Here is a 13,266-nt window from a genome sequence, read left to right as displayed (position 1 = left end):
GGTGCAGCAAAAGTGGAAGAGAAAGATCAAGGGATACCAATATTAACTTACTATATGAAAAACCATTAGATGAATGAAGTTTTACCATTAAGAGCAGCAATGATTTGACGGAGGGCTTCTTCACTTTCAAGTTTTGTTTTTTTAATCAACGACTCAAGTAATTCATCCATAGTCATGGTGGCCTTCTGACTGATATGGAAACCACGGACTACTTGGTGATGAGTACATGCCTGTCGAAGTCGCAGCAGGGGTGTCAGCATCTGGAAAAATGTCATGAGAATATAAAGGAACTCATCATCTGCTACCAAAGGTATTTAATTCAGCTGTCAGAAAAATAATAAAATCGGTATACAATTAAACCGAGTCGATTATGGAAGCACAGAACATGGTCATGGCTGGCTTATGTTTCAGAAACACACAAGAAATATATTATTATAATTAAAATATCATACAGATAAGAAATAATTTAAAATATCTGCTACAAGAGAAAGAGAGGAAAACTAGGTTTTTTTTTGTATTTTCTAACATGTAAAGTACACATTAAGGTACAGTTTACAGAAGTGAAGCACAATAGCCAAGTTAAAAAGGAGACTGCAAGTGTAGAATAAAGTACATCCAATTGGTAAAGATTTAAATGTTAAGCAATGGAATACTGCTGAACATTAAGTACTACTGAATTTACAAGGAAGAAGAGAGTACTTGATGGCTGCTATTTCTCCTTTCTTTTACCATACATATACTGCACCTTAATTATTATCAAACACAATTAAAAAAACAAAAATAAAGAGATGCAAGGGATGCAGATTATCATCATCATCATCATTATTATTATTATTATTATTATTATTATTATTATTATTATTATTATTATTATTATTATTATTATTATTATTATCTGTTAGTAATGTACGAGTTTTCCGGGGATTTTTCGATGATACGGACCACTATCTGACCTCTAGTGAACTAAGTATCTCTAAGCCTACCGTAGGGTAGGGAAAGTGAAATCTGTCTGCAAACGAATAAGAGTAGAAAATCTCCAGGATGAGGAAATTAGACAGAAATACATGGATATGATTAGTGAGAAGTTTCGAACAGTAGACAGTAAGCAGGTTCAGGATATAGAAAGAGAATAGGTGGCATACAGGAATGCTGCAGTAGAAAACGCAAGGGAATGCCTAGGAACAACTGTGTGTAAAGATGGGAAAAGGCGAATAACTTGGTGGAATGATGAAGTGAGAGCAGCTTGTAAACATAAAAAGAAGGCTTATCAGAAATAGCTCCAAACAAGGGCCGAGGCAGACAGGGATTTGTACATACAGGGTGGCGCACGAATAGTTGACACATTTAATTTTAGAATAACTACTTTATTTTTCACAGAACACTAATGAAATTTTACACACAGGCATCTTGGACCCTGGAAATACATTTCACTATATCACATGTTCAATGTGGTCTCCACTGCGGCGGAGAACCTCTTCAAGACAAGTAAGCGTGTTTCTGATGACTTCGCGGCACAGGTCTTCATGAATTTCACTGCAGAGTTGCACGATTCGAGCACGCTTTTCCATGCGGCCTTGAGGTCTTGAAGCGAAGAGGTTTTCCTTCAAATAGCCCCATTAAAAGAAATCACAAGGATTTAAATATGGGCTTTAAGGAGGCCAGAAGAATCCGCCATTATCGTTGTACGGAGCGTAACGATGAGACATTACACGATCACCAAATACTCCCCTCAAAAAATTAAGAACATCGTTAGCTGTGTGAGGTGTTGCACCATCCTGCACCAACCACTGCGTATGAATAGGGATAGCAAGTATTTGAGGCATGAATTCATTCCCCAGCATGTCCTTCCATCGCTGTGCAATAACTGTCTGACTGAAGAAAAAATGGTTCAATTAACCCATGTCTTGACAGACCTACACACAGACTCACTTTTTCCCCATACGTCGTTTTTTCGTGCATAATGTCTAGTTATTCTGTAGCCCAAAACCACACATTTTGTTTATTAACTGCCCTGTTGAGATGAAAATATGCTTCATCAGAGAACCAACTGTTGAACAGTACTTCATCTTTATCTTGAGTCCATAACATGTACTGCAAACTCTTCTGCCTGAGAAGATCTGTTAGCTTGTGTAGTACAGTCATTATGTACAGGTACAATTGAAGGTCACTGTGTAACATTCTTGAATGGCGCGATATTCCACTTTCTCCTTCACTCTTTCACTTTCTGACTTGTGTGGGCTGCGCTGCATAGCGACCCTCAGCGCAGCGATGTTTTCAGGACACCAAACTGCTGATGCACGTTGTCGCTTTTCTTCCTTCACACTGCCTTGTTCTTCAAAGTTACTGTATAAGCGAGGGACGGTGTTCCTTGCTCGTGCCCACCTAGTCTGAAATACAGCTCAATATTACCTTTGTAACACTTTTTGATTCGCAATGAACGATTACTGTTTTGGTGCGCTGCTGAACGGAGAGTCGGCAATGGTCGGCCATGGCGGAAAGCTCACTGGAATGCAGGCATTTGGAGACAAAGCAGCAGTGTCACCTCTAGAATTATTTCCATAAAACAGGGAAGGTGTGCGCGAAATTTTAACAACATAGTACGTAAGTTGCATTGTATATTTAATTTTCAAATGTGTCAACTATTCGTGCGCCACCCTATAGATGAAAGAAACAGAGCGAAACAAATAGTTGTTGAATCCAAAAAGAAGTCGTGGGAAGATTTTGGTTATAACCTGGAAAGGCTAGGTCAAGCAGCAGAGAAACCTTTCTGGACAGTAATAAAGAATCTTAGGAAGGGAGGGAAAAAAGAAATGAACAGTGTTCTGCATCATTCAAGTGAACTCATAATAGATCCCAGGGAATCATTGGAGAGGTGGAGGGAATATTTTGAACACCTTCTCAATGTAAAAGGAAATCTTTCTGGTGGTGTTGCGAACAGCCAAGCTCATGGGGAGGAGGAAAATGATGTTGGTGAAATTATGCTTAAGGAAGTGGAAACGGTGGTAAATAAACTCCACTGTCATAAAGCAGCAGGAATAGATGAAATTAGACCTGAAATGGTGAAGTATAGTGGGAAGGCAGGGATGAAATGGCTTCATAGAGTAGTAAGATTAGCATGGAGTGTTGGTAAGGTAACTTCAGATTGGACAAAAGCAGTAACTGCACCAATCTATAAGCAAGGGAACAGGGAGGATTGCAACAACTATCGAGGTCTCTCATTGATTAGTATACCAGGCAAAGTATTCACTGGCATCTTGGAAGGGAGGGTGCGATCAGTCATTGAGAGGGATGAAAACCAGTGTGGTTTCAGACCACAGAGAGGCTGTCAGGATCAGATTTGCAGTATGCGCCAGGTAATTGAAAAATGCTACGAGAGGAATAGGCAGTTGTGTTTATGTTTCGTAGATCTAGAGAAAGCATATGACAGGGTACCAAGGGAGAAGATGTTCGCCATACTGAAGGACTATGGAATTAAAGGTAGATTATTAAAGTCAATCAAAGGCATTTATATTGACAATTGGGCTTCAGTGAGAATTGGTTGTAGAATGAGGTCTTGGTTCAGGGTACTTACAGGGGTTACACAAGGCTGTAATCTTTCACCTTTGCTGTTCGTACTTTACATGGATCATCTGCTGAAAGGTATAAAATGGCAGGGAGGGATTCAGTTAGGTGGAAATGTAGTAAGCAGTCGCCTATGCTGACATTTTGGTCTTAATGGCAGATTGTACCGAAAGCCTGCAGTCTAATATCTTGGAACTTGAAAATAGGTGCAATGAGTATGGTATGAAAATTAGCATTTCGAAGACTAAATTGATGTCAGTAGGTAAGAAATTCAACAGAACTGAATGTCAGATTGGCGATACCAAGCTAGAACAGGTCGATAATTTCAAGTATTTAGGTTGTGTGTTCTCCCAGGATGGTAATATAGTAAGTGAGATTGAATCAAGTTGTAGTAAAGCTAATGCAGTGAGCTCGCAGTTTCGATCAACAGTATTCTGTAAGAAGGAAGTCAGCTCCCAGACAAAACTATCTTTACATCGGTCTGTTTTCAGACCAACTTTGCTTTACGGGAACAAAAGCTGGGTGGACTAAGGATATCTTATTCATGAGTTAGAAGTAACAGACATGAAAGTAGCGAGAATGATTGCTGGTATGGGAACAATGGCAGGAGGATACTTGGAATGAGCAGATAAAGGCTAATTTAGGAATGAACTCGATGGATGAAGCTGTACACATAAACTGGCTATGGTGGTGGGGTCATGTGAAGCAAATGCAGGAGGATAGGTTACCTAGAAGAATAATGGACTCTGAAATGGAGGGTAAGAGAAGTAGAGGTAGACCAAGACGGTGATGGTTAGACTCAGTTTCTAACGATTTAAAGATAAGAGGTATAGAACTAAATGAGGCCACAGCACTAGTTGCAAATAGTGGATTGTGGCGACGTTTAGTACATTCACAGAGGCTTCCAGGCTGAACGCTGAAAGGCATATTAGTCTATAATGATAATGTATGAATGTATATGTTTTGAAAATAGTATTAAGGGATGAAACGAATGCAAGAATTTATCTAAATATAATATTTTAAAATGTGCATGCACATGCTCTCCTATTATAGGAAACTTTCAACAATTATGTTAAATGTAAATTAATGCCATTTTCAATATTATGAACTTTCTTCAGTATACAAAAATGTATTCTGCTAGCTTTTTATTTACTCATATCAGGAACCCACAAATATAACGGACATATATTTAAAATAACTATATTATGGCCATCTATCTATTCTTTCTTCTTATGCAGCAGTCGTAGCTCAGGGTAAGGTACAATGAAATCTCTTGAAAGTCGTGAAAGTGATCGGATGGGCCAACAGGTATATTTTATCATATATTACCATGTTTGATCACAGACTCTGTTCAAACATTTGGCCAATTTGTGTATATCTGTTTGACGTAGCAGATCCTGTACAGTTTTCTCACCAAATGGTGACAAGTGCTATTGTGATTATTAACATTTAGACATAGATCTGTGTATATGAATTTTGATTGAACAATGCTCTGTAAACCACTGCAACTAGTATGTGGTGGTGTGAAAGTGAATCTTGAATGAACTGAGATATGTGATGAGGATGTAAACATGTGTTACTATCACCAAAATTTAGAACTGTACATATCTTAAATAGAGTATTATTTTTAATTTAATGAATTAATATCTTGATATATTTATGTTTGTGATACATTTAGCATCTGAAGATAATTCCAGCGGAGGATCAAAACTAGTCCTGCACTAATAATGTACTTTTAAACATAAATACATATAATTAACACTACACAAGTATTGATTAAGTGGTGAACTCCAAACCTACAATATTGTTAGGTATAATTTATTCCAAGTCTAGAGTGCTTTCAAAATGTGGGTATCAGATAAAACCTGATATAATATGATATCATAAGGTAGGGTAAACAATCTATTTAATACAAATGATATATGGATATATGGATATATGCCCTATTATAATATAAAAAATTAGTAAACATGAAATAGATGAATTTCTAACGCTATTAAAGTTGGTTCTTGCTAATAACTATTTCCAATTCAACAATACTGTATATCAACAGGACGGACTCCCCATGGGAACCCCAGCTTCAGACATACTACCAGAAATATATACATATATATATCATTTGGAAAATAATAAACAAAATGAATCATAGTGTGGATTAGATATGTTGATGATATATTTGCGATTTTAGACCAATAAATCACCATTAGCACTATATTATTAGAGCAACTTAACTGCTTAGATTCACATATTAAATTTACAATATAATAGTAAACTATACTTTGAACTTTCTTGACCTTTCTGTAACAAGAAACAACAATCATTTATCATATAAAATCTATAGAAAGCCCACGCAAACCATTAATGCAATCAAACAGAATTATCTTCATACTAGTGCCCACAAGAAGGCTACATTTTACAGCCTAATTAACTGTGCATTTAATATCCCTCTATCAAAACAAGATCTAAAAAAAAAAGAATAGACACCATCTATACCATACCAATTAACTATGGCTACACTAAGAACTTCCGAGATAAAATAATCAATAAAATTAAAAACTAACCAAAAACTAACCTTCAAATAGAACCAAAGAATAACAATAATTTTGTTTCCTACCCCTTCGACAATAAATATCATTTACTAATATAATTTAAAAATTAATAGAAAGATAATATGATGCTGGAGGGTGTACAATTGAAAACAGTAAACCAGTATCAGTACCTTGGATGCACAACATCAAATGACAACATAATACACCTTTAATTACATAACCGTATTCAGAAATCCAGTCAATTCTATCAGCAAGTTCTATCTGCTCTGGAATAAACAAGTGCCATTAAGATCAAAACAAACTCTGTTTCGAACATACTTTGTCCCTATATTGACTTATGGGTTGGAAACATGCACAACTACCAAAAAAGATAATAGCAGACTTCAGTCTTCTGAAATGAAGTTTCTAAGAAGCATGCTTCAAACGACTAGCAAAGACAAAGTAAGAAATGAGAAAATTAGGGAACAAGCTGGAATAAATCAGCCCCTGAAGGAAACCATAACTAAGGCACGTTTTACGATGGTTTGGTCACATCAAGCGTATTACGGAAAGAAGAATTGCAAAACAATGGTTGCATATTGAGATTACTGGAAAGAGACCTCTTGGAAGACCTAGGAGGAGATAGCTAGACCAAGTGAAGGAAGATATCACATCCAAAGGAATCAACTGGGATGAAGTCTTGAAGGAACAGTGGTACATGAATAGACTCAAATGGAGAGCGCTCGTAAACCACACCCGGGAAACTGGAGTGAAAATTTGATGATGATGATGATGATGATGAATATAATTAAAAAACAATTTCCATATACACTTCCATACACATAATTTTTATAACTAAAACTCATTTATCCCTGGTAACAAATTTCTTAACTCAGAAATATACGAACTGAAATGCTCAACTCCGAAAACTGTACAAAGTAGTTAGTGGGACGTAAATCCAATAACATTATTATTGTTATATGAAATCCTTAAAATGTGAGACTTATATAACTTATAAACCTAAAAATATAGCACCCATTATCTTAAAGCTTTGTGTAAACGTCCTCTTGACAAGAGTTCTCTGAATCTAAAAATGTTGAATGACATGTGACCAGATTAACAATGAGCTGAGGACAATAACTTATATATCACTATCTTAAAAGTCCAACACCATATTACCTTTTTCATAAGAATATTGTATGAGAGTCTTCTTGATGAACATCCACTGAGTCTTGAAGTAAATGGTGCAAATATTAAGAAAACATTTTTACCATTGGTTGAAAAAGATTGGTCGTTAAAATAGCTTAACCAAATTATAGAACTAAAGATGAAGGAACTTCAAAGTCTGTTTTTCGTAGTAAAATGCATGTCTTCTCTAACTTAAGAAATTGTGGCTGGATTCGGTCTGCTAAGTATTGTGTAACAAAATTTTACATGAAAATGAGGCGGACACCGTGTTTTCCAGGGTGCTAAACGATGTTCTCGGTTCAATATGGGACCTCTGGCAGCGTGCGTGATGTGTGTAATCGGACATTAGAGAAGACACTGCATTGTATGTTTTTCTAATTTTGTGGCTGAAGATGATGCACACCAGCATCGAAACCGGTCCTGAGAATAATAAAATGTTATAATTCATTTTATAACATTGTATGACCTTTCTTGTTCCCATCAGCTGGAAAGCGCGCTAGCTGCACACGTTGGTACGACTGGGAAATGATACAAAGTTTTTAAATGTAACGTGCGCAAAAAAAACTGACTGCAGTTTTTATAACATTTGAACACAAAAACATGAAATTTCCAGTCTTATATTAGGACCAAAACAGTAATAGGCAATTCCAAAACGTCCCATGACTTTAAGTACAGTATGTAAGGTTCTGGTCTCGAAAACATAATTGTATACAATAATATTAAAATATGCAAGTTCACCGCCGTTCGCTTTTCCAGTACGGTACAGTACTGCCTCAAATTACTGCAATGACGGGACGTTAACACCAAGATCCGTAAGTATGCCATAGCCGTCTTTTCGTGAGATACAGTTTCTTGAAAAAAGTGTGATCGAGGCTTTAGCATTGATGGGACTGAAATTTCTGATGGTTGATCCGGGAAATCGTTTCTTCGAAGAACAGATAATGCAGGATTCTTTTTAAGATGCTCACGGGACCACGTAATAATAACAAATAACGAATAATATGGGAAAACATATCTTCCGGGAACGTATAATCAAGGTTCTACTGTATAGGTTATAAGTTGTCATAAATGAGTGAGAAGAGGTTAAATATGGATATAAAGATAGAAAGAAGACATGTTGATGTTAAATGTGAAGACACTGATCCGATGATAGATTTATTTAGTTAAATATGAAGTTTGATATGCATCAATGTAGGTTATATACGATAAATGTTGTGTTATGTGAGGATGAAAATGAAAGAATTGAAATATATTAATATAATGCTACGAGGATATAATGGAAATGAATGATATATTGAAAGAGAAAGAATGAAGTATTGATGCAGACGCGGATCGATAGTATTTATTAAGCAATAACGATGTTTCTTTGGTTGGAAATCTATATCATACCGTAAGATGACAACATGAATCGTTAGTTGCGAATAGTGAGATATGAGTTGGTCATCAAAGATAAATCCTAATATGAATGATTATTCATTTAAATGAGTATTTCAATATGATATTCCTACTCATATGATTTATGAAACATTGATCATGGCAGGCACTGATTAACATGAGTAGTTATTCCTACTCCTTATTAATAATTTTAAGTGGATTATAGTCACTCAACACCTTTAACCATGTATTCCCTACACTCATAGTTAAGTTATATAACATCATGCAATGAAATCTGATTCAGCTGAGAGTTTACTTGGTTGTTTATGATATATTTAATTTAGGCTGGAAGCTAAGTTGATGAATAATGCAAGGATAATCAATTAATGTTATTGTCTTGGATGAATTATAACATATAATTGCTACTGATATACGAAAATAATCTTATCCTTTCTGCCAATCCTATGAAGTGTTGAATAAACAAGAAAAGTATTTGTCCTAAGAATTGAACAAAGACTTACGGTAAAATAAGGAGTGTCATACGACAACAAGATTAAATCCTAAAATTAATTGATATTAACTCATGTAAATTTGCTATTGTTAATTTTATATATATATATATGATGTACTATGAAAGTGAAGCAGATATCCATTTCAATATTGATATTAAGGAGACATGCAACAAATAATAATTATGTATGAATGATTCAAGTCTGTAATACTGAGCTAATTGATTAATTTTAGATTTTCCATCCTTATTTACACATTTTGTCCACTGTATTTTCCTTTTATGAATAAATGATAGTAAGTAAGATATTTTTGAGATATCATTCATAGCTACTTAGTATAATATATAATTTTGATTTAAATATTGCATAAATGAATATGTCTGGTCTCTCGACGACTCGTTCGATTGAGACGTCCATCACTCAGTTACGAGTGGGGTCTTTTTTTTTATTTTTATTTTTTTTGGACACACGTTAAAATACTACGATGATTACCTTGAGATACTCGGCGACCCTAGCTGGAGTTTTCTTGTATGCCATCCATCCTGAATTTACAACTAAGTATTTTATTTTCCACCTTGTCGATACACTAAATTTCTTAAGGCAACTTACTGGTTAAAAGTGATACATGTTTCGTATATTATCAATATCTTCAGCCACATAACACTGTTTAGATGAAACATACATATATTGATAAAGTATGCTTTAGAGGAAGTGTCCTTGAAATTAACATAAGAAGACTAACAATATTAAAAACAAAATACTTAAGAGAAATTATATAAATTCTTTCTACAATTGAAAGCAGTTGTCAGGAAACACTTGTATAATAACCCATAGAGAATAATGTCCTAATGATTCTTTTTTCTTAAAAAGTTCATGAAAAAAAGGCCAATTTATAAATTAAAATTATACATTTATAAGTAATTGTCGAAATGAAGAAATCCAGATTTCATAATGTGGCTCCTATTACTATGAATGATACAGTGTATTACACAGAATTTAACCCCTAATTTTTTGAAAAGCGTCACGAAACAACGCTCTGTTCCTCCCCATCAACATAATGTTCAATTTAGAACAAACATACTTTGGTTAAAGAATGAACTAAAATTTCTTTATAAGAAAAAGTCGTTTTTAAATCATCGCTTGTATGAGGCTCACCTTGAGGCCACTACCTCATTCACAAGGGCTCAGTGGGATCTCTTTCAAGATCAAGTCCAAGTTAAGCTGTTCAATATACTGTCTAAGAAACAGGTAACGCTAGAGAAGAAACTTGAAGCACTTAAGGATAAAGCAGCTCATAAAAATTCCCCTTCTAAAGCTAACAGTAAGCCTGAACTCGATAATGATATTTTACAACAATTCCACCCACCAGTAATTAAGCTTTCCGACCCTACTTAGATGAGGACGATAAAATAATGCTTTCAGAAGATCCAAAGCACAACCGGCCTTGTTTCAACTTGGCCATTACAGCTTCCAAACTCGTAGTTGAATCAGAAGTCACTTTGGTTAAGTATATACTTAAGAGAAATTATATAAATTCTTTCTACAATTGAAAGCAGTTGTCAGGAAACACTTGTATAATAACCCATTACAATTTTAATAAATTGTAGTCAGAAGTTGTTATCAATAAGATGCCATATGATCTACAAAATGAACTCAGAATGGACGTAAAAAAAACAATTAAACAGAACTTTTTTCTCTAAAAATCGTATCATGTCTCCTAACACCACCAACATCAAGGATTCTCTCACTGAAAGAAAACACATTCTTAATCTTAAAAAGAAAGTTAAAGATAACCAACTCATTACTACAAAGGCCGATAAAGACAACACAACAGTCGTTATGAATAAAACAGATTACGTTCAAAAAACCAAGAATTACTTTCATAATGATTCCTTTTCGATAATTAACAAGGACCCAACGCAACCAATTTAAAGACAATTGAAACAAATTTTTAAAAATACATCTTTTCTTCTCACTGAACAGGAAAAACAAAAGTTAATCACTATGAACCCGAGTTTGCCGACAGCTAAAGCACTACCCAAAAACCACAAGACCGGTGTCCCTATTCAACCCATAATAAACTACAGGCCAAGCCCTTCATACATAAATTATCTCAATTTATCCAAAAATTTCTTAGCAAATATTACAAATTCTCTTCGAATAAATCTATCAGGAACACTGCAGAATTAGTAAAAAAAAAAAAAAAAAACCAACAGTTTCAAACTTCAACCATATCATTTAATGTATCCCAGTATAAAAACTAATTCATTATTCCCGATTATCAAAAAAAACTTACTCGCTAACAGTCAACTAAGTAAACTTGAGATTCAGGACTTCATGCCTATTTTAAGATTACTAATTAACAATAAATATTTTACATTTGATAAGGTTATTTACAAACAAGACAGTTTGGCAACGGGGTCACTGGCCTCGGGGATTCTGGCAAAGATCTACCTTGATTTCCTAGAGTATACCGCCATCAACAATAACATTAAATTTGCTAATATTCAGTTCTGACTAGGTATGTGGATGACACATTTATAATCCTGGACGAACGCTCTATAGATGTGCCATCCACCCTCACAAACCTTAATAGTATAGATCACGACATTAAATTTACCTTAGAATCAGAGATAAATAATTCTATTAATTTCCTAGTCCTAACAATCAATAGACATCCCTCTTCATTTATATATAGTATAGTATATAGTATTTATAGAAAACCCACTCAAATGACTCATTACATCCTCAAACACAAAAAGCAGCTACATATAATAGCTTGGTAGATCGAGCATTCAGGATTCCAATGTCCAGAAAAAACTTTAAAATAAGGAACTGAACACCGTTCGTTCTATAGCAAAATTTAATGGATTTAAATGAAGCCTTTATTGAAAAAATAATCAATAAATTCAAATATCGCCCAAAAACCACCTTAATAAAAGACAAAACTGCCACGTTCTCAACATTACCTTTAATAAGGAAATATACAACGTCACTAAAGTTTTTAAAAAACCCAATGTTAAAATAGCCTTTCGTACTAGTAACAGAAGTACAGAGAACTCTGCATCAATTAATAAATGTAGTCCTTTTTCAAAATCAGGTGTATATAGGTTTTCTTATCAAGACTGCAATAGCTCTTACCTAGGTCAAACAGGACGTAGTTTTAAAATCAGATATACAGAACATGTCAATGCTATAATGCATAACCGATTTTCTGCAGTCTGCCTACATATGAAAGAATTTAAACATAACTTTACTGAAATAGATCAAGATCTTGAGGTATTAGAAGTTCTTAATAAAGGTTCTTTACTAGATGTTACTGAAAACTGCTATAATCATTTAGATCAATATTTTAATTCAAACTTAAATGATATCTCCGAGAAACCAAAAATCTTGTTCGATTTTCTCATTGCATTTTTCAAAAATATTAAAATTCCTGATCTGTCTTTCACATTATGCGTAATACTTTCTCATGCCACGCGCTTTCACTGCATCACCCTCCCTAATTTCCCTTCCTTCCATTCCCCACACCTCCCCTACCGCTCCTCCTCCTTCCCTCTCCCTTCCTACACCGACACTAGCCACTTCCCTGACCCAAGCTTATCCATCACGCTCAGTTCTTCTTCATCACGCGTCACAGTTTTGCCGCCGGAGGTGAGTCTCATTCAGTCTTAGCCCAAGCTCTCTTTTTCTTCACTAATTCAACTTTTATAAATATCTCCTTTTTACACAGCAGGTCCCGCAATGAACTGTGAACATCGTAGAAACCTCTGCTCAAAAACTTGGTCTCCACCTTACACGTTACGTTGCAACATAAAAACAATAGACCACATGATGTAAAATTAACTTCAAAGCTCTCAGAGGAACATCTTACGAAAACTGAAAATTCTAGTTCTGTCAAAAGCTCAAAGAAAATCTTCACTACATTCTTAGTTAATAAGTGACATCATTTAATGTAAAAAGTGATTACAAATTCGAATCTTTGACTACCAAGTTCATCTCGGACTTAAGCAAAGTTTTAAAGTGTTGTATATATTTTTAAAAGATTGTGTTTGTTGAGTCCTAACTCAAGTGTGTACAATTAGATTACTGTTTTAATTCACCCT

The 13,266-nt window shown here is 34.8% G+C and overlaps 1 protein-coding gene across 1 annotated transcript in view; it reads right to left on the bottom strand.

The window, feature by feature from the left end:
• LOC136857933 (E3 ubiquitin-protein ligase SHPRH) overlaps positions 1 to 13,266 on the bottom strand; it is a 396,601-nt gene that overhangs the window by 228,529 nt on the left and 154,806 nt on the right. Inside the window, exon 10 of the mRNA XM_067137032.2 lies at positions 86 to 260. Coding sequence (XP_066993133.2) covers positions 86 to 260 — 175 coding nt within the window. The remainder of the gene's footprint in view (positions 1 to 85; positions 261 to 13,266) is intronic.

This window comes from Anabrus simplex, chromosome 1 (assembly GCF_040414725.1).
Source record: "Anabrus simplex isolate iqAnaSimp1 chromosome 1, ASM4041472v1, whole genome shotgun sequence".
Taxonomy (NCBI): Eukaryota; Metazoa; Arthropoda; class Insecta; order Orthoptera; family Tettigoniidae; genus Anabrus; species Anabrus simplex.
Note: the sequence above shows the minus strand (reverse complement) of the source record. Positions and strands in the feature narration are given on the sequence as shown.